Source organism: Clarias gariepinus, chromosome 13, assembly GCF_024256425.1.
Source record: "Clarias gariepinus isolate MV-2021 ecotype Netherlands chromosome 13, CGAR_prim_01v2, whole genome shotgun sequence".
Lineage (NCBI taxonomy): Eukaryota > Metazoa > Chordata > Actinopteri > Siluriformes > Clariidae > Clarias > Clarias gariepinus.
The window spans coordinates 4,247,269-4,270,662 of NC_071112.1; the positions used below are offsets into that span (position 1 = coordinate 4,247,269).

Genomic DNA, 23,394 nt, shown 5'->3' on the forward strand with positions numbered 1-23,394 from the left:
AGCGGTAGAACAGCAATATTTCCAGTTCTGTGCAATGCCGTGCGAAGTCATGTGCATTCTAAAACAAAGATGTAACTTTTCCTCGACTGTGTCACATTTATTTCAGACCATGACAATCCCGAAAGCATTTTATGGGTCTTAAAAATGTTAGCGGGTCTATGAGATAATCCGGTAATTACTGCTAGAACAGCGTGTACGCAAATGTGTGTTTTGACACACAGTTTACTCTTAAAAACTGAAATGAAGGTGATGTGAATCACTATGTTCCTAAATGACTCCCCTCTCAGACATGGGCATCTATCCCAACAATCTCAAATCTCAAAGTGACTCACTTTTGTCTCTCACTTCATTTCTCTCTTTAACAAGAGCGTTAAGTCTGTGTCTCGGTCTTCCCGTGTCTCTGGGTTCAAAAAGAAAGCTCAGATCATATGGGGGAAAAAAAAAGAAGTTCTGAATAACAACGGAACAAAAACAAAACAGAAATTTTCTCTAATCTTTTCTAATTATTTTTGTATTAAAATGGGACATGCAACTCATTAAATCTGATTTGCCAAATCTGATTCCTTATGTTTTTCCCTCATTTAGTGTACAAGCTCCTTACAAGAGGTGTTCAAGTCAAACTGGGACTTGTGATTAAATTTCTTGTAAATAATAAGACTGTAAAATATTTGTGCAATACGGTGCAAACGTTTTTAAAGAAGGCTGTACGTCTGTGAATGAGGATCCCAGCCGAGATGGTTCGGAGCCCGCTGCAGTCGTTCTGGTGAACATTCAGCGAGTGGAACACCTGATCCTTGAAAACCGACGGACAAGAGACAAATCTGTCTGGGGGAACTGTACGCAAGTGAATCAGGCAGCCAGTCCGATCATGGTTCTGGCGTACTGAGAAAATGTTCTACCTTGATGGTGTCCAAGCACTAGTAGAACACTGGGATAAGAGCATTAGTGTAAAAGGGGATTATATAGTGAGTTTAACTCTCATAACTGTGTTCTTTTATTCTGCACAATCAAAAGTCATGCTTTGACCTTGTACATATCATTTATAATCTTGCATAACCCCAGTGCCAGAAGCTGGGCTTAAAGCAGAAAAAAAACATGGCCCGCATACCCCTCTTTAGTTTTCTCGGAGTGTGTGCTGAGCTGAACACTGCACTGGCTGTACGTCATTGTGTAAAAAATGTCTTAGTATGAATTTTACTGTTTAATGCTTATACACAACGATGACCTGCTTTAAAAGATTTCAATGTTAACGGCAATTAATGAATTAAAGCCAATAATTGTGTGTGACAACTTTTTACTTAAAATATAATCTCAGTCGCAATGTGAGCATTATTATAAGGAAATACGCTTTACTGAACATCCTGCAGAACCAGATGCGGTCCTTCAGAGGAATTTGTTGCACCTGCTGCTTTTTTCATGCATGCAAAACCTTTTTTATGTAAAAAAAAAAAAAAAAAAAAAAACAAGTGCTTCTTTACATACAGAGAAGCCTGTAATTTTCATCATGGGTATACCTCAACTATGAGGGACAAAATAAGAAAAAAAAATCCAGAAAATCACATTAAGAATTTATTTGCAAATTATGGTGGAAAATAAGTATTTGGTCAATAACTACATTTCATCTTTATACTTTGTTATATACCCTTTGTTGACTATAAGGGCCATATTTCATTCTTGTAATTTGTTGTTGTGTGTATTTCATTTCAATTTATTAGTTAAGCATTAAGCATGAAGTCCATTAAGTGTATTAGTTTAAGCATAAGATATTATGAAGTCATAAAATAAACAGGTGTACCACGTTACTTTGCAGCGTGAGTCTAAAAATTAGATTTTAAAAAACTAAATCAGAGTTTCTCTGAGCTCAGTGCACGCTGCTAGATCTGTTTTGACAGATGCGCCCGAGTGAGTTAGTGCTCTGATTCGCAATACAACGCTGCGGTAATATAACCAGTCTCTCTTTCTCCGTCTCTGTCCCTTACACACACAAACACACACACACAGTAGACTGGAATGACCAGTCAGCTGACTCAGAACCCTTTAGGACACCTTTAACGTCCTCTGTTTCTTCATCTGCTCTTCCCTGAAGATATCCTGTAAATCACAAACATGATGAACTGCCAGTGTTCCAAATCTACAAGAGATTCTCAAATGTTGGCTAGTGAAAATACAAACTATTTCCAGTTAAATTTTTTTATGTCATCTAAAGCAATCCCAGCTCGCAAGTCATGGACTCATCTCTGAATATAAATACATCCCAAACCCTACACTACCAAGCATAACTTCTGTGCGTCAATTAAGCAATATCACATAACAGTGCTGTTGTGCTGAATATCAGCGCGGCTGTGATGCGGTCGTAGTCACGAGGGCGCAGCTGACAGCCTGACATAAGATGACATAACTTTATCAGATGTGTTTTCTTGCTGAAAGTGCTTCAGCGATTGGTTTAACGTGTGGGTTTTGGCAGGCAGCTGCTCTCTACTCAGTATAGTGGACTGTAATCCGTCCAGAAATGCCATATAGTTTGATATAGTTTGTTAATGAGTGTTCTGACGTATCATGACTGCATTTACAGGCATACGGATACCACAGTACAGTGGAACCTTGGATTACAAGCATGATTCGTTCTGGAAGCGGGTTTGTATTTCAAAACACTTAAAAATAAAACAAATTAACCTGCACTTTACCTTTAAAAAAATTCCAGATAGATAATTGGTTCCTTTTATGCGCACAGGCGCTGTGAGTGTGTGTGTGTGTGTGTGTGTGTGTGTGTGTGTGTGTGTGTGTGTGTGAAGCTAAAGTAAAAGAAGAGGATGCATCAGCCCCTCCCCCTCTCCCCCTTCTCATCTTACACGGTAATCCCTCCTCCTCTCTTATTTAAGTTTTACACACACACACATACACACACACACACACACACACACACTAACGGAAAGACTTTTATCAGGAAAGTTAACAAGGAACATTGCTAATGACACTCATGTGACCGCATACTAATGGAATCACTGCTGTAAAGTAAAACAAATTAACCAGAACTTTACCTTTAAAAAGAATCACGACAGAGCAGTGTTTCTGTGTAGAGCAGAGATTGTGTGTGTGTGTGTGTGTGTGTGTGTGTGTGTGTGTGTGTGTGACAGGCTGATACAGAGCGAGAGAAAATGGATCTTTAACCTCTCTGATGACACTTGCTTTTGCTTTACACGTGCACACACACACGTTTTATAATAAACAGCACATGCAGCGCGCGAGAGAGAAAAAACGTCTGCTTTGTTGTGATCACGTGACGCTTGGCGTCAAAACAAGAAGCACATGCGTGATACATGATACTCGGTACTCGTAAACCAAGGCTTGCTTGTTTTCCAAGTCACAATTTATTAAAAATCTTTGCTCGTCTTGCAGAACACTCGCAAACCGTGTTACTTGTAATCCGAGGTTCCTCTGTATGTAGAGTTTATTATACTAATCTGTTTTTACAGCCTTAAGCATTAAAATCTGATCCTGTTAAGCAACCTCTCTGCCCAAATGTACGGTATTTACAGGCTGTTATCGTACAATAAGTGAATTTCTGCGATGTTCAGAATTCTCTGCTGAACACATGATATATTTTTAGATGCCAAATGACCTTCAGCAAATGAATGCTGGTGGCAAAGTGGCTTTGTTGTTAGCACTGTCAGCTCAGACCTCCAGGGATGGGGGTTTGTATCTTGCCTCTGGTCTGAGTGTGTAGAGTTAGTCTGTTTTCCTGGTGCATGTTGTGTCTCCTCCTGGTACTCTGATTTCCTGGCCATTTCAAAAACATGCATTCAAGGCTGAATGGCATTTCCGTCTCGCTGCTGACTGCTGGAACTACCATAACCTTTCGGTTAATGTCACCTCTGTAAATATGAAATACGGGAATTTAAAGACCATATTTAAACACACAACGTACAATCTCTATGTCAAACGGGAGTTAAACTCCTTTCTCCTTCCTGCTGTAGCTTTTTTAAAAGCTGCACCCGTCGTGAACAATCACTGCCTGAGCGTCCTCACTGGAATAAGAAGAACTGAAATAAGATGCTAAATCTGTAACACGGAGACGTCTCAAAGGTCTGGGATTCACTCCGGGGAGATGGAGGGTGACTCAGCGTGCAGCGGCGAAGAGCTTCGTGTCCTCACGCCACAGAACAAAAGCAACAACCAGTGGCTCTTGCTCTGGAATCCGTGTTTAAACCATTTAGAAATAATAACAGAAAAATAGATACTGTACATATATATTCTACATTGTAAAACATTACTGCTATCTAGGTTAGACCCTGTGCAAGTATTACATTGTTTGAAATGGCTTTGTGATCAGTGAAGTACTTACTTGTAAAATATGATGTAGTACTCTAAAATATAAATATGGACCTACTGTAAAAGAAATCCTCTTTAGGTTTAAGACAAAAGTATACAAAATTAAAACCTCTCAAGGTGTCAGATATCACTGAACTTCATTATGTCAGCTGTGTCATAAACTACAGTAAGTCCCGAAGTTCAAATCTGTTCGTAAGTTCAACAAATACTGTCTAGGTTCTAGAATACCAACATAGTTGTCTATACACAGTGTATATTACAGTACAGTGTTATTTAGAATCGTGCCCAGGGCCGAACGTTTCACGCTAAAAGAATGAGCAATGTCTGCCATCTTTTCACCTTGAGCCACTGTCTAAATTATTTTTAATTTTGTCTCCATGGCTTGGCGTGTCTTAGCAGTACCAGCTTCATCGCATCACAACATCCTGGGATGCACGCTGCACGCACGTGACAATGTATGCCAGACATGTGATCTAACTTCCGCGATTGAACATCCGTAAACTTTTGCATGTTTGTATCTTTAAAATGTCATAACTGAAATGTTTGTATGTAGGGGACTTAGGCCTTGTTCACACGGACGTTAAGTTTTTGGATAAACGAACGTGCTCTGAACGTTCTAGACGTTTATGTTGTGTTTTGTAGTGGCGATCGATTTACTTCTACACCGGCGTTCGTTTGTCTCTGTCTAACGTCAGCCTGCAGCCCAAATTGTAGTTTGTGTGTTAACCTGTGGGGGCAGTGTGTCGGGAACTGGATATGAAAGCCCGCCACTACTGGGTTCACTCTCTGTCAGCACAACGTCGGATAAATTTTTTTTTTTTTTGTGGTATATGAAGAAATGCGAAAATTAAAGTTTTTCAACAATTAATTTTTTCAATTTTGTCCTTTTCCGCATTTCCCTATGTATAGCATGGAGGATCATGGGATATATCCGGTCCTCCGAAGCGTAAAAAATGAACGTGAAGAAAACGAACTAGAAGTGGTTTCCTTGCGTTCGTTAGGTTTTGAACGGCAAGAAAAAGCTGCATGCAACGTTTTTTTAATGCCGTATAAACGCGCAGCTGGACAAACGCACATCACCAAAGCCCGTGTGAACACTCTTATCGACTTCCATGTGTAGAAAACACTCTGCGCTTGATCCGCGCTCACCGGACGCTACGAACGCATGAAAAACGCTTGATTTTAACGCCCGTGTGAACAAGGCTTTACTGTATGTGGACATGTAGTTAAATAGCCACACAGAAGTCATTCCTCATTAGTACGAGATCTGCCTATTAAATTATAATATATATTATATACACTGTATATATATATATATATATATATATATATATATATATATATATATATATATATATCACCAGACCTGCTAATGTTGAAAATGGGCTAAGATGTAGACCTATTTTCCATATAGATTTATTTTTTATTTTTTCAGGAATCATTGCCTAAGGTGGAAATAGTAGGTGTGTGTGTGCGTGTGTGTTTATACAGTATAGGCTGGTCTACATGTATTTAAACAAGGACAATTTTTTTAAATACTTTTTGCCTCTTTACACCATCACTATAATTTGAAAAGAAGCAATCAAGATGTAACTGAAATGTGGACTTTCAACTTTAATTTAAAAGTTTTAACAAATATATTGCATCACCATTTAGCCATTCATTTATACAAAGTGACTCTAATTACAGTTTTATGGCCCTATTTTTATTTTTATTTTTTGTTATTTTCTGACAGATCACTAAAACACAATGTCTGGCGTGGATTTCTAGAGATTTTGCTTTTGGCTCGTAATAGTCCATGGAGGTGTTAATGCAAGTAAAGCTCTCCATCGTTCAGCTGAAAGGTCTGACCTACTGTATCAAAAAGGGGGCAGAAACTTTAGGAGTGGAAACAATTTGGTACATTTTTAAAAGAAGCTCAGCACCATGCGTGACTGCAGTAAAAGACAACCGAAGTGGATGTTAACAGAATTCATTGCTTGGTGTTTAAAAAAAAAACCTATCCAAGTTAGGGACAGTTTAGAGGAGGTAGGTGTATCGTTTTCAAGGTCTACAAAAAAGTTACAAGCCACTTGTAACATTTAAAAAACAGAAAGGTCAGGTTAGACTTTGCTACAAAGAAATATTAAAAAGCTGCTTGGTTTTGAAGATCAACTTTTACCAGAACAAAGGGAATAGAAGAAAAGGAAGGGCTCATGATCCAAAGCATACCCATCTAGAAACTATGCTGGAGGCAGCATTATATCATGTACAGCTACCAGTGGAACATGATCCAAAACATACAGCGAAATAAATCCAAAACAAATAAATAAATGTATTAAAGTGGCAAATTAGTCACCTGACTTCAACCCAACTTCTTGAAGGCATAAAGACCGACAGACGTGCAGTAACAGAATGTGGTTGCAGTAAAGTAATGGCAAAGCGAATAACTGGATTGCACAAAAGACGAGCAAAAAAATTTATAAAATTGATATACAAGTAGTATGCATGTGCTTAGTCTGCCGAGCATCACATGATCACAATTGAGCCAATGGTTCTTGTCTCTCCTAAACTTTGGGATTGTGGGTAATCGTCTCCTAAGCTCAGTCTCGATGCACGTGTGTCACTCGTATAGTCAACATCCGTACACGTGTGTACTGTTTACTATAACACTGTGACAGTGTGTGCGTGCACGTAAAGCAAAAGCAAGTGGCATTAGAGAGGCTTCTTGTTAAAGATCCAGAATCGCTCTGCAAGAGAGCACTGATTTTGTTAGTGTGTGTGTGTGTGTGTGTGTGTGTGCGCGCATCTGTGCATGCAAGCAAGTGTCATTAGAGAGGTTCCTTATTAAAGAAGTTAGTGTGTGTGTGTGTGTCTGTGTGTGTGAGAAAGTCATCCTACACAGTAGTCCCCTCCTGCTTCCTATCCTCTCGCCTTCACACACGCGCACGCACACACAGAAACACTGCTCTGTCGGGATTCTTAATGCTTAATGCAATATTTTTTTTAAACCCCTTTAAAGATAAAAGTCCATCACTTTTATCCCATCTTGACTAATATATTTTAGATGGTGGTATACCAGAGGCAAAAATACAAAAAAAAAAAAAGTGAACCCTAGAACTGGTGGGAGAAAAAATAACATTGCCTGTTTTATAAAGCAGACACACAAACATTTTATATACAGACGCATTAATGTAAACATTTTCTTTCTATTCCTTGAAACAGCTAGTAATACACAAAGTGGACATGTACATTTTTCTAGAGCAGTGGTTCCCAAACTGGGGGTCGCGGTATAATTTCATGGGGTCACGAGAGGGATTAAAAAATTGTCTTTTTTTGTGATTATAATACACACTTTTCAGTATTACAAGTAAGTGCTATAAATAAATATTTTCTGATTTGTAAAGATATTACTGATTGAGTGTGAGTGTTTAAACTGAGTGTTTAAAAAAAATAAATTCACGACACTAAGATATAACGCCACTGTGCACAACTGCACGTAAAAACCGCAACTGCCGAGATTGATAAATGTTATTCGCAAATCTAAAAATGTTGAGGAAATTGTGGACAGTTTGCTTGAGTCATCGGAACCATGTACATCGACCAAGCATAAGAGCAAAACCCCGTCAGACCAGAGTAGGAAACGTCGAAAATATCAGGAAGAATTCATAAAGTATGGATTCACTTGCTCTACTGTTGACAACGTAGATTTCCCTCAATGTGTAATCTGTTCAGAAGTGCTTGCTCATGAAAGAATGAAGCTCGGCAAAACACATAATTGCTCAACAAGCAAAACAAAAAAAAAAAACAAGTACACCCTTTCCATTAAAAGGTAAGCCAAAATTATTTTGATGTATAGTAAATGTAGTCAAAATACTGTGAACAGCTTGTTATGTTTATTGCTTGTTGTTGATAGTGGGGGTCGCAGGATCTTGTCGATCTTCAGTTGGGGGTGCTGGCTTGAAAGTTTGAGAACCACTGTTCTAGAGTCTACATCTTTACTTAAACAGAGAATTTTATTTTCTTGGGGCAATAATAGCAATGATTTTTTTATTTTTTATTTTACAGACCCAGAGCATAGATCTCTTCCAAATGGCTGAGATGTCACTTCATGATAAAAGGATTAATATACAGTATTTACAAAACAACAAGAAAAAAAACACAACAGAAAAAGATAAATAAAAAAAAAACATTAACCACCATATTTTTTTTATTTATGTTTGTTTAACATACAATTTTAAAAGCAACCATTTTTTTGGGCTTTAGATCATATGCTACAAAAGGCGAACTATTTAAACACACAGCATCCTATAGATTTTTTAGCATAGTATATCTTATCTGAGCAGTAGGGATTGCACAATCAGGTTGAGTTTAAAGTTCAACAGGTTTTTCGATATGGTTCAGTATAGCGGCTCAAAATTTGCTCTACCAAATAGCTGAGCAGAACATTCTACAGGGTTAAGCAGGACATTAACGGTATTTATTTTGAACGCTCAATGAGATGAAAGAATGCAAAAGTACAGATACAAGGCTATAATCTTGCATATCTTATATCATCTCCTCTTACTGTTTCTGGAAATAAACAACGTGAGCACAATAATATCATTGCTATTACTATTACAGAACCTGATCATACCTGTACACCTCCTGAGACAGCTGGCACTAGCTGGTTGAGTTTCAATTTCCTGAACTGGACTGGGTTAAAGTGAACTTTACCTGCCTTGTGTCGGTACTTCACACCAAGGCCTTTCGTGAATAGCGACAGCAGGTTCGATTACAGTAGCATCAGGTACCATACGGCTTGTGTTTCAGATCAGACGTAAAACCGCGGTGGTACAGTACAGTAATAATTAACGCTATGGCTGCTACGATACAGTGACACACTAATACGGCACTTTACTACATCTTTATTAGCTATTAGTCAGTGTCTTGATAAATATTTCCATACAGCATGGTCAGAATGACTAATAATTGAACTAAAATCAACTGGTGCACTCTGGAGTAAGGGTTTCCCTTATATGAGGTCATATTAGATTACGTAATGCTAATAGACAATACAGGAAAATGGAAAAAAGAACAAAAAACAGGGATGTCGCCCTCCTCGTCCCATTCTTTGTTCACACACACTGGAAACCTATCTGAATTTTTGCATAGTATGTCCCCTTGAATGTAAAATCAAGAACCAATTGACTAATTTACTACACGCACACGTCACCAAGCAGCAGAACAGAAGTCCAACTTGAAGAGATAAATACGATGAGTCAGCACTTTATTGTTCAGCCCACGTCACTTGGATTTCATTCTGTTGTCCGCTGTTGGACTACGACAGCATTCTGGACTTTTAAAAATAAATACACTGAAAAACATTGAAAAACAGAAACACCACTTCATGGCCATTATGTCATCATGACGCTTATTTCCTTGAAAATTAATACTTTCTATTTGATCAACTATCTGAATTTGACTCGAATGAGAAGTGATTATGAACATACATACAGATCTGTCTCATTTCTTTCTTCCTTATATTGTTCCTACTTAAAGTTAACGAACCAGATCTCAAGCCTCTCTGTACTGATACCGGACGTGACGTGCCGTGCCGTGATTTACCCAAAACAGAACAGCACCCGTTTCCAATCTTGTGCAATAAACATAAACAGTTAAATAAACAGTTTTCAGACATTAAGCGTAAGCTGTAATAATTGCCTACTGTGATACAACACAGGATTGAACAACTTCAACCGTGGCGTCAAAACAGGGAGGCCGTAAAGAGTGTTTTGTATTTTAAAGTCATGTAAATGTGTTTAGCATTGTGTTTTTAAGCCCACAGCTTGAACATGAACAGAAACTGTGGCCTGATCTTCTGGTCTCTTAGATAAGCAAAACGAGATATCGGTTCTTCTAAATTCAGGAGTGTTTCTGCTGATCGTGCAGTGTTTGCATGCTGAGCTCAGGCTGCACTAAAGGCCATGGAGGGAAAAGGCCTACTGTCATGCTTACACACATTTTTTTCGCTTTTACCCACTGCAACAAAAATACAAAGCCTTCCTCGATCTCTTTCTCCACCAACAAACCCCCACCTGTACAATAAATTGCCTACTTTCTCTCTATGGAGGAAAGCACTTTTCTTTCCTTCATACACATCTACAAGTGAATGAGTGTCCTTTCATCCTGTATTATTAATAAAAGAACATGATTTTTAAAAGATGGCTTCACTGCAGTTGCACAAACATGAGTAACAGGAATTATGGACAACTACTGATCACTTCTTGTTAGGACTGTCGCCTTGCACGTCCTGGGTCCGGATCCGATTCCCGTGCAGGTTCGTGCAGGTACTCCGCCTCTGCATGCATGGAGTTTGCATGTTCTCCCCAAACTTGGTGGGTTTTCTCAGGGTACACCGGTTTCCTTCCACAGTCCAAAGACATGCAGGTTAGGCTAAAGGCTAACGTTCCCAAATCGACAGAAGTGTGTTAATGAAAGTGTGAGTGTGTATATGTGTGATGGATTGTCACCCTGTCCAGGGGGTACCCCGTCTCGTGCCCCATGTTTCCTGGGATAGGGTCCAGGCCCTCCGTGACCCTGTGTACAGGATTAAGTGGTAAAAATGATGAGTGAGTGTGAGCGAGTTCCCACTTTTCATTTAAAAAAAAAATCACAAACCATACATTTCCAAATTGCCCAATTAAAGCTACTCTTAGATATGCGTAGTTTAGTCTGTTTGAGTTTCCCCCATCAGTGCGAGTTAAAGAGAAAGCATTCACACTCGGGTGTGGACCAAAACAACCTGCAGTTCATTACACAATAAGAAAGCGGTTTCAAATCAAAATCAATCAAATCAAATTCAAATTTTATTTGTCACTTACACAGTCATACACAGCACGAAATGCAGTGAAATGCTTACACGACCGCCGGTGACCTTAAAAAGAGAATTAAAGCTTATAATAGTAATAAATATGGATAAAAGAAATACTACAGAAAATTTAAATAAAAAAATAAAATAAATAAAATAAAATGTAACTAGGAAAAATAGAACGAAAAATAGAAACTGAAAATAGAAATGTACTGTACAAATAGAAATATAATGGTGTGCAAATATGCATAGAAAAAGTGACTTTGTGCAAAGGTTATTAAAGTGTCTTTGTGCAATGGTCCAGAATGTAAACGTAAACATGTAGTGTAGATGTGCGTGGAGTTGTCCATAGTGTCCATGGATGAATAAAGATTGATTGATTGATTGTGAACATTGTGAAAATATTGTGTTAATTCTGCATAGAATTAACCACTTGGAATCGCACACAATCCCAAAAAACTCGGAATGGGAATAATTTTTGCACAAAATAAAATCTAGCAAGTTAATTAGATTTATAAATTAGCTAATTAGTTGTTTGTTAATTTATGTTGTCATGTCAATCAGTCTTGTCTTAGCTAGCCAGCTAATTAGGTTTCTTAATTAGCTAGTTAGTTTTTCTGTTCACTTATGTTGTAAATTTATGTTGCATGTAGCACCTTGGTCCTTTGAGAAACGTTGTTTCGTTTCACTGTGTACCAACTGTATATGGTTGAAGTGACAATAAAGCCGACTTGACAAGCTGTCGGATTGAGATGCAAGGGGCAGAGCTGAAGAGTTGCATTTTCTGGTTATTTGGAACGATGAAGAAAATAATAAAATAAATACTGGAAGCAATCCACAAAACTTTTTTAAACTAGTTATATAATATACAGTACTGTGCAAAAGTCTTGAACAACCATGCATTTTTTTTATCTTTTGCTTCCAAAGAGCTGGACTATCTTGTATGTTTAGTCTTGAGGAATAATTCTCCGGGCTTTCTGAAGGACTTTTTTTGTTTGTTAAGCCACACAATAACCCAGGATCCTTTAACCATAAATAAACAACTAACTTAAGGCATAAACTAGTGAGAAACGTGCCCATGATGACACATGATCAGGTCGGTGATTAATTTAATGCTGATGCTGAAATGTTTTTGCACAATACTGTACATTATCATCATTATTAACATTTGATTGAGCACCAGCTCTGGGTTTTTCCACACTCATGCGATTTCTCCATGGTAAAGGATGAATCTCTTTCTGTTTCTGCATTTGTGACCAATGAATGAACAGCTCTCATGTTTAAGTTTTCCACGCTTCATTAACCTAAGCACAGTTTTATTGTTTTGTGGCCTGTTAAACCAGACCAATGAGTTAAATAACCATCTTAAAGAGTGCATTCCATTTTTTAAGACTGTGGCTGGTTCTGCTGGATGCAAAGCAGCTAATTTCCTTATACAACTGCACAAACTGTATCCTGAGACCATTTTTTTAAGCAAAGAGTTGTCACACAGTTAGTTGACTTTGATTTATTAATTACTGTTTAATGCTTTGTATAGTAGTTTTGAACGCTGAAGGCATCCCTGCTCTACAGTTATTTGCATGTGCCGAGCTGAGCTGAGCTAAGCAACAAGCCTGGGTAGGGTAATTTTTCCTCATATAAATGACAATAAGAGAAAAATCTATTTGCCTTTCTGTTTGGCCAATACACAAGTGTACATGCACACTGAAAAACCATTTAAACTGCTCTATCTAAACAGCTGCTCCCATCAAGGGGTCACCACAACAGACCACCTGATCCATACACGGAACCTGGAACAGGTTTTTACCCCGGATGCCCTTCCTGATGCCACCCTCTCATTTTTTCTGACCGGGTTTGGGACCGGCACTGCATGCAGTGACTGGGAAGTATGAGCTGTGTGTGGCAACCCGCTGACGCAAGGGCTCGAACCCGGATCCTCAAATCAACAACCTAGAGCCTTATCCACCCGAGCCACACTGGAGAATAGTGATAAATAGTTCATGAACGATTCATTCTTTTTGAACGAATCTTTAACGTGACTCAGAAGAACGAGTAGTCTTGGAGAGTGATTTGTTCATTTTCTACTAGGCGCACATGCGCGAATCATCGCAAAACCCTCGTAGGTTATGTACAGGAAACAGAAATGAGTAGTTAACTTTGAGTCTTTTTGGTCCGAATTGTTTGTTCTTTTGTCACGTGACTCCCATAGACGCTACAGTATGCAGTGCAATAGATTCAGAACGAAGACCGAACGACTTGGACTAGAAGATATGAGAGGTGAGCTGCTCATTATGTTTATTATAATATGTCCTTAGTTGCATTGTAATATTTTTCATTACTGGAACTATAGACAAAATGTGTGTATGGAGACATATTGGGAGTCTGTTTATTGAAAATGTAAGATTTTATTTTATTACTGATCAAAAGAATGAAATAAACTAAATGACACAAAAAAGATTTGTTCATTTTGATGAACAAGATTCAAAGAACCGAGTCACTAGAATGATTCAAACTTTCCATCACTACTGAAGAACTGTAAAAATAACTAAAAGGGGAATTTTGCATAATACCTCCCCTTTAAGGTGTTTCCATGAAAAGCAAATTCAGCACTCATCATTTACTTTTGAGCCTGTAAAAACTGACAGACTTTTAAAACTGGCTGTAAAACAAACGTCTGTGATTCCCAAACAATTAGTGCAATATTTACACTTCAATTACATATCGATTGATTTAAAATCCATTGTAGTTGTGCAAAGATGCAAAAATATAAAAAGTACATCACTGTCCAAATACTTATGAACATGGCTGTAGCTGCATGTTAATGGCACGACCTTCGTGTACATTGAACCATTTTGCTGCAGCTTCATAACTTCACCAGTGTATATTGTGTTAACAGACAAATAAAAACCACAATCTGCAAACCAGAGCTCTTTAAGTCAACGTTCAGAAGTGTTAAGTTTCTGTCCCAGTGAGCCACAAGCTTGCAGAATGTAATGGTTTCATCATTTTTACATCCTGCATTATGGCACTGCTTTATGACACGATAACCCACATGATAATTAATTAATCAGATAAATCAGTCGGAACAAAAGCCCTTCAGTGTGCAATTTTCAATCTGATCGTGCAATATAGTAAAGTGGGTTATCTGATTTATTTCAGAGAATAAATAAAAACTCTCAGCTCTATAGCTGATCAAACCCTAAGCACGCAGAGAGAGAGGGTTTGTTGTCAAGTCTTTGCAACACTCGAGTCCTCCGAGATCTATTTACAGACAGATTAGAGAAATCACATCCTCCCAAAGAGCCTATAATACTTTACACTGGCAGATTAATGCATAAACTAGCCAAGTGCCAAAAAAGACATTTTATTTAGTTTAGCACAAATGCCAGTTTTATGATTCATGGGCTGGACAAGTTATAAATGTATCAGCTAGCCCACTGGGTAAGCTAAAGAACCAGTGTGTTGCTAAATCCAATGTTTTGGACTTGAGTACTAAATGCCTCGGGGAGGAAAAAAAGGGGTGCAAGCGACTGATAAAGATGTTGAGCAGTTGCCAGACATTTTACACAAAATCTGGAAAGATTTACTCTTTACATTCGGGAAAGCACCATCCCCAGTTCTTTCATAAAAAAAAAAAAAAAGAATGATCTTGATAACTTTTTTTTTTTTTGCTTTGGAGCACTTTAGTGTGCTCCAAAGCACTCTCTTATATCATCTCATCTTCTTTTAATAAGGTGGTTCAAATGGATAAGGCTCTGGGTTACTGATCTGAAGGTCAGGGGTTCGAGCCAAAGCACCGCCAAGCTGCCACTGTTGAGCCCTTGAGCAAAGCCTTTAACCCTGTCTGCTCCAGAGACGTTGTGTCCTGGCTGACTCTGTGCTCCTAAATGAACTTTCTAACTGAGATATGCAAAAAAAAAAAAAAAAAAAAGATAAAAATCATTTCACTGGACTGTAAAGTACATGTGAAAAATAATTTCATTTTATCTTATCTAATCTAATTTAGCATAGATGTTATGGTGGCCTATTATAAACATGCAAGATCAGAAATTGCCTAATCTCATACTAATCAAGTATTTCGACCCTCTATCTCTATATTCAGTATCGAATCAATTTTTATCTTTATATTATCCTGCAGTCGTATGCAGCCCCGCCATGCTCTGCCCTCTGAAGAACAAACAATGTAAATGTAACCCAATCAATAAGTCCATTTTAAGATCAAATTACACAGACATGTAAGATGTAAACAGACACCAACAGCTTTAGGAATAAACATATGCACCAAAACTTGTTTCGCCATTGTTACGCCTACTATTTGTTTCCTTTGTTTCAGATCAACCCATGCATACACGAGAAGACTAAAGATATTTCCTATTGTTAAAAGGATGGTTAATCACTCTCAGGGTGGACCGTCCCAGAGAATGCCTGACACAGATTTACAGTGGAATTTATAGAAAAAAGGTAAAACACGAAAGGAATCACGACCCGGTCGACCTGGACCGTCTGAAAGACGTCTTCAGAGATATATTGAGAACGACTCCCCCTTGCGAATGGGTTAAAATCAACAAAGCATTCATATCTAATGGGTTACTTGCTTAAATGTGTAACAAATTTAGTGCATATGGGCATTTATTTACTTTTCACTTATCTGTGTGTTTCATTATAACACCAATACGCAATTCTTAGTAACTAAAAAGTAAAAAAAAAAAAAGAATTAAATACACCCAAGACAAGAGTTCACACATTAAACCCCATCATTATTATTTTATTTTTTTTGTTATGACAGTGCATGACGTTTCACTGGAAATATTTAAAGACTCCAGCAATACACATGGGTGGGTCTGTGTGTGAGTTGCTCAAGACTTGAAGTTGATCCTGAGTAATGGCATTTTAATCACTAAACTAGATGACATTATAATTCTTCTGAACTCTCGATGCAGATACCAGGCAGACTTTAAAAGTTCAGAATGAACAAGCTTTAGCAGCTATAGACTCTGAGAGCATGTAAATGATTGGGCTCAGTCACATCCTAAACATATCTCCTGTTATACTGAACTTCCTGCCACATAACACACAATATGACTGCAAGACAATCCCTGCTATCTAATATCACCCAAATGTGGATGTGTACCCTGTTGATTCTCAAGGTTTCGTCCTATTGCCATCTCAGGGAGTCTTTGCTTGCTAGTTCAACAGAGACATTTTAGTTGTCGTCTATTCCACTTTATCCTGAGTACAGGGTCGCGGGGGGCCTGGAGCCTATCCCAGGAGACTTGGGGCACGAGGCAGGGTACAACCTGGACGAAGTGCCAATCCATCGCAGGCCAGACACTGCACTTATTCACACACTACGATTCACACACTATTTGGGAACGCCAATTAGCCTAATCTGCATGCCTTTGGACTGTGGGAGGAAACTGGAGTACATGGAGGAAACATGCAAACTCCATGCAAACAGATTCGAGGTGGGAATCAAACCCCTAACCTTGGAGGTGCGAGGTGACAGTGTGTTAAACGCTAATCTGATCCTACTAACTTACTGATTTCAACTCCATGAAATTCATGAGGGTTACAGTACGTTCCTAGAGCACTCGCGATTTGTGGGGGAAAAAAAGGCAAATTTTGGACGTGGTCGAACTATAAATGCCTATTTTTATAGTTTAAACCCCAAATCTGCTCCCAAAACACTTTAATTATATTTAATTTCAAACACAGCTTAATACAAAAAAAGAAAGAATGCAAAGGTAAACCCGTGTAATGCACGGTACTGTACTGCTGTGTCTCCCGCAGTGCTAGAATGTAAAATACAGATGTTACTCCTGTATGTACTGTAATTCAGGCAAGCGTGTTTTCTTCGGTATGCGCTGTTGTTTTCTTTGGTATAAGTACTGTAGGGTAAATACAGTAATAATTCACCGACCCAACCTGTGTTTTCCTCTACGGTTGCTTTGTGTTCTCTCTACAGGACTAAAAAAATATACAGTATTAAATTTTATATGGAAATTTAGCTGACTTTGTGTAAATATTTATGTTGCAAAATTAGTACATGGTACTGTTCCTAATAGTTTAGTGTTAAAACACGTGAAAACTTATATATTGGCATGAAAAAAAAGCCATAAAAAAAACTGAGGAGGATATCTGACGGGTACAGTATACATATTTCCTCATACGTTTTATTCTCATTTCCCTAATTTTCTTTTTGATTCTATAAAGCAGTTTCGCAACAATGGCCGTGATAAAAAAGCGCAGTACAAATAAAATGTAATTTAATGACTCATGTTATAATAATAATAATAATAATAATAATAATAATAACACTGCAAAACATTAGTGACTTCAGCGAGACTGGACATGAGGTTAAAAGACATCAATGTATCCATTACTGTTTGATGAAAGTTCATTAAAGGGATACAATCCAACATTCAGTGACACACCAGTCAGCACCATGACTCTTTAAAAAGGTGCCCACGCGCAGCACTGCATCGATTAATCGGGCGATTAATCGGGTTGTGGTCTGCACCGTGCATGACTTACCTTCTGCATTTTCGCCCCATGTCTTTCTCGGTCTCCGTGTCACCTTCTCCCTTGTCTTTCAACAGCGTGTCTGTAACGGAGCGCTGGTGCTCATCAGAGGGCGAATTATTCCGCCTTCGCATCGCTGAAATGACAGGACAGGACCAGATGCGGAACAGATGAGGATGAAGATGAGATGATGCGAGTTATTGACAATAAAGATGAATCAGACTGCGTTTGGTTTCCGGATAACCAGAAACAGGTGCCGATTTTGATCCGAAGCTTCGCTCAGGTCTGACAGCGCGGCCGTGTTCTCTCTCTCTCTCTCTCTCTCTCTAGCACTTCTACATTGTTTTCACAAACTGCGAGGTCTGCAAAGAGCAGCTGATCAATGCAACCTTTTCCCTGAGCCAATTAGCGACAAGCATATTCTATCCTACGTCATATACCCTACGACCAATAGGATTCAAGCAAGCGTTGGTCTGTGTTCCAACAGCCAATCAGAGACGAGCTGCGGCGGCCATCTTGGAAATCGTGAGGTATTGTTAAACCCACCCGTTTTTGCTACAAACGCGCTGTGAATCTATACGCCATACGAATTCGGGTGGGCAAAACAGTTGCTGTGTGACAAAACTGCTTCCTGTTTGATCTGCGACTACACTGTGCACTTTAATTTGTCGGTTTTTAATTCGCCAGCTGATAAGGCGAAGTTTTCAAATGTATTCCTTTATTCAAGTTCTCCAGCTAACATTCTTGACATTCAGGTGCTCAGGAAAACACCAAGCGTTAGCTGGTTCAATTAAATTGGTATATAGAGACAGGTATGATTAATTAAAACCCATCTTAAGAGGTTATAAACTAAACTGTAAGATGTATAAACTCGCACGACTTCTTCCGGATCACGTTACTTTTTATATCTCGGTTCACAAACCGTGCAGAAAATGAAGTTATGTGTCAGAAATAAACCACAAAATAAAACCTGGTACACTTACTCATTTAGTTTCAGTGTCACAGAAACGTCCAACATTTTGCTCCATCGTTTCCCTTCCTCTGACAGTTTCAGTCACAGACTCGAAGCGGGTTTCAGTCCCAAACAGGTTCCATCTCACTACACTCGTGCCCTACATAGTGAGCGAAGTCACGTTTTTCTCTCCCTACCTAGTGCACCTCGTCTACAACAGGGCGCTTTATTGTGATTCAGCCTTTTCCTTTATGTCTCTCCTATTGTGTAGTGTGAAACTCAAAGGCAGAGCTTCAACATGACTGAACAAGGTAGTTGGGAGAGCTGGGTCTCTGGTTTGAGGGACTGGAAAGGAGGACCTTGGACAAAATGCTGTCCATCATGTCCAACACCAGTCAGCCTCTCTCTGTATGGAGTCAAGCAGAGGAGCATGCTCAGTTCAGTGGCAGACTTTTGCTCTGCTGTCACACTCAGGAACTCATTCGTCCCCAGGGCCACACGCCTCGTTAATGCCTCTTTACTGTGATCAGTATTCTGGGTCGTGATCGTCCCTCGACTACTACCCATCCAAGGGTATACATTTTGTTCTACTTTATAAAAGTCTCACTATTCACAAATATATTTATTTATCTGCTCATTATATAACCTATTCTGTGATGTATTGGTTCCCCGCCCCATGCCCTAAGTGTCCTGGGATAGGCTCTAGGCCCCAGTGTCCCTATCTACAGGATAAAAAGTTTGCCAAATGCCTAAATGTAAATGTAAAAAGGTATGGACAATAAAATATCAATCAATCAATCTATCTATCTATCTATCTAGATACTCTAGGAAAACATATATACTCTGCAAAAAAGAAACGTCCTCTGACTTTCAACTGTTTTTACTTTCAGTAAACTTAATGTGTAAATATTTGTATGAACACTAAAAGAGTCAACACCATAAGATATAAACTAAAAAAATGTGTCCCTGAATGAAGGGAGGCTCAAAATCAAAAGTACCAGTCAGTATCTGGTGTGGCCACCAGCTGCTTGAAGTACTGCAGTGCATCTCCTGCTCATGGACTGCCTATTGCGGACAGTCTGAGCAATGATGGAGGGATTGTGTGTTCCTGGTGTGATTTGGGCAGTTGTTGTGGCCATCCTGTACCTGTCACGCAGGTGTGATATTCGGATGTACCGATCCTGTGCAAATGCCTACTTTCTGTAAGCTGTTAAGGTCTTAACGACCATTCCACAGGTGCATGTTAATTAATTGATTATGGTTAATTAAACATACATGGAAAACATTGATCAAACCCTTTACAATGAAGATCTGTAAAGTTATTTGGATTTTTACAACATTATTGTTGAAATATACAGTCCTGAAAAAGGGACGTTTCTTTTTTTGCTGAGTATATATAATGAATTATTTGGACCTTGTGATTGGTTAACCTAAACGTAACTCTTATTCTATCTGTAATCCAATGTGAAAGAAGGATTCAGAACACTGACATCTATCTATCTATCTATCTATCTATCTATCTATCTATCTATCTATCTATCTATCTATCTATCTATCAATCAATCAATCAATCAATCAATCACAGTATGCATAAGATGTTCAGCCCCACCCACTGCTGACAGGTGCATAAAATCTATGTGGGCAACTCCATATTAATGCCCATGGCTTTGGATTGGGTTAATAGTAGTTCCAGTAGTTTCAGTAGAGTAATTATATGCAGGACACTTGAGTTTTACCGGTCCAACATAACACACCATGTCTTTACGGAGCTCGCTTGTTCTCCCTGTACTTGGCGGGTTTCATCCTGGTGCTCCTGTTTCCTCCCACAGTTCAAAGACATGCAGATTAGGCTAACAGGCGTTTCCAAATTGCCTGTAGTGTGTGAATGCACGTGTGAAGGTTGACCGGAGGTCCTGCCATGCTTGAAGAAATGAAACCAAATACAGTGGTCACTGTTGGCCTCCAGGGTCCCTAGTTTGTCTACAGAGCTTCCTAGATGGATGGAACTACAGTATTTAAATGTTTGTTATTTTTGCTGTGCTATTTTACAGCCACAAGAGGGCAGCATTTCATTATTTTCTACTGTGACACTTTACACTTCTGTAGGAAATAGAATTTACTAGATAAACCATTTTCAGAGTAGAAGATTTTATGTATTTTTAAGAACAATGAATCAAACATTTCCTATCTTTTGCCTGGTTTTTACTTCCTGGTAGTATTCTGGTTGTACGTATTACGAAAACATCACCACTAATTTGTCCATAAATGCAATTATATGTTTAATAAAACATAAATTTAGCAATAAATAACATAAAAATGCATCACTCTTTTTTAATTTTATTGTCACTATATAGATATAACAGTAGACATCTCAAAATTAGTTTTTGCCCCATAAAATTTATCTAACCAAGTCAGGGAAAAATGTTTTAGCAGCTCTATAAATTCATAAAAACTGCAGCCAAATTGTGGCAGTTATAGAAACTACAATTGTAAAGAACACACCAACATTTACGGTGACATTCCTACCAGACATAATGGCATATGAGTGAAAAGAAACATCACGCTTGTTGTGTTTTGCATGTAAAAAAAAAACAACAACAAAACAAAACACATAAAAACATTAAGTTCAGTTTGGGAAAACTTTTGAAAAGAAGGTAAAATAATGTATTATTTAGACCTTGAGATTGGTTAACCTAAATATTTAAATTGAACTCTTTAGTCTATCTGTAATCCAATGTGAAAGAAGGGTTCAGAACACTAACGTTGAGATTTTATTGAACGCGGCAAGTTTTAAGGGTTAAAATAAGAACACATAATTATTAGTTATTTTAGTTTTAATGTGGTTGCATTATAATTTATAAAGGTGAAAATACTGTACACTGCATATCACATGGATGCTGTGGCTGCAAATTTTATAGAGTGACCCATGACTGATGTGATGGTTGTTCCACAGCATTAAATGTAATTATAACTGATGAAAACAATTTGCTGTTTTAATCCTTTAATGTTCTTCTCAAATTTTTGCTAAAAAACATTTTAAGTTACTATATATCATTGAAAAAATGTGTCAACCCTTACCTGACTAGGCCATCTCTACCGCTTGGTTGAGGTATGCTATTCTAAAAAAAATCCACTAGATGTCACTGTGTCTTTAAATACGAGGGGCATTTAAGTCAAACTGGGACTTGTGATGAGTTTTCTTGATGAAAAAGTAAAACTGATTGACATTTACAGAAGACTTCAAGCACAGTACGGTGATGAGACTTTTAGCCACAGTAAAATGTTTGAATGGTTCAAACGTTTTAAGGAAGACCATATGTCCGTCTATGACGATCCCGGCTAAGCGGGCTCACTGGTGTCATTCCCGTTAGGGTTCAGAGAGTGGAACGCCTGATGCTTGAAAATCAAACTGTACACACGATCGTTCACCAACACTATTTGCACATTACAGGAACTCGGATGGGAGTTATTGCCACATCCTGACAGCTACAGTCTTGAACTCACTCCCAACCATTTCCACATGTCTCATGTGAGTGAGGAATTCCTGGGAGGCCAGCGATGTGAAGATGCAAAGCAGGCACTCCGATCATGACTCCGGTGTACTGAGAAAACGTTCTACCCTGATGATATCCAAGGAATAGCATTAGTGTAGCAGGGGGTTATATAGGGAGAAATAAAGGACTCTGTTCGGTAATACTGCACAAACTAAAGTCGTGATTTCACTTCGACTTCTCTAGCTGTTTTTGTTTATTGAGGAGCTCTCGTCCAGGGGTCATGAAGCCAAGCCTTTCACATGGCAGGGGAGAAGCCTACCACTTAACCACTCATGTCCTTGGGGCTGTAAATAGCATGCCTTTTCAAATGATTTGCAGCATCGTGTTCCATTAGAAATAAGATGGAAATCTAAAGAGAAAAAAAAACAAAAACATTTGCATTGTTGCACCACCAAACTAAATTTTATTAATTTATTTTTAAATAAATGTATTGATACTTTTACCACAATGCAACAATTCAACCATTTGGAAGAGGTCTATACAGGGGTCTAAAGGGGGATTTTACTGATTTTACTGTAGTACTGTAACTATATGAGTAATAAAACATATGCAATTATTGGTAAATAATTAACCCTTTAACTTTTTTAACTTTTAACCTTTTACCATTGTGTTGGGTCGTATCACACCGCTTAACTGTTCGTTATTTTCCAGTAACATCATCCCAGATGTTTTATTCCTTACTTCTTAGGAAATATCTTGATTGTATTGATTTGAAGCCTTGAACAAAACTTTTGTTATTCTGTAATGGAAGTGTCAAAAAAAAAAAAAAAAAAAAAAAAAGGATTTGAATGCTAAGCAGAAGACTGGATAGTTTGAATGCATCTTGTTTCTGCAGTTTCATTGGCTTTTACCGAGCGACTTTCTCTGATACGGCACTTAAACCGAGAACGCATCTTCCGTCTTCAATGCCGAATCTCTCCTCTCCTTTTCCCGCTGACAGCTGGCATTGTACGCGCGTGACGTGTTTCCTTCTGTTGCCGTGACAGGCGTGGTGCTGGCTTTTGTGTCGACACAAGTCCGCGCTCATTTACATATTAAGATTATGCCACTCCGCGTCACATCTCGGCCCAAAGTGCAAGCCCTGCCTAATGTGTCACGCGCATGAGTGTCATTTCAAAAGACTCCATGCACACGCATGTGTGTGAGCTCTCTCATTATTCTGTCCCTGCTCTATGAAGTGCTGATTGCCCGTTCTTTGTTTTCACGTT

The 23,394-nt window shown here is 38.5% G+C and overlaps 1 protein-coding gene across 1 annotated transcript in view; it reads right to left on the reverse strand.

Moving 5' to 3' along the window:
• The window catches only part of abhd12 (abhydrolase domain containing 12, lysophospholipase), a 35,416-nt gene extending 17,382 nt beyond the window's left edge, over positions 1-18,034 (reverse strand). The window contains exon 1 of the mRNA XM_053510083.1: positions 17,693-18,034. Coding sequence (XP_053366058.1) covers positions 17,693-17,814 — 122 coding nt within the window. The 5' untranslated portion in view covers positions 17,815-18,034. The remainder of the gene's footprint in view (positions 1-17,692) is intronic.
• Positions 18,035-23,394: the final 5,360 nt, after the last annotated feature.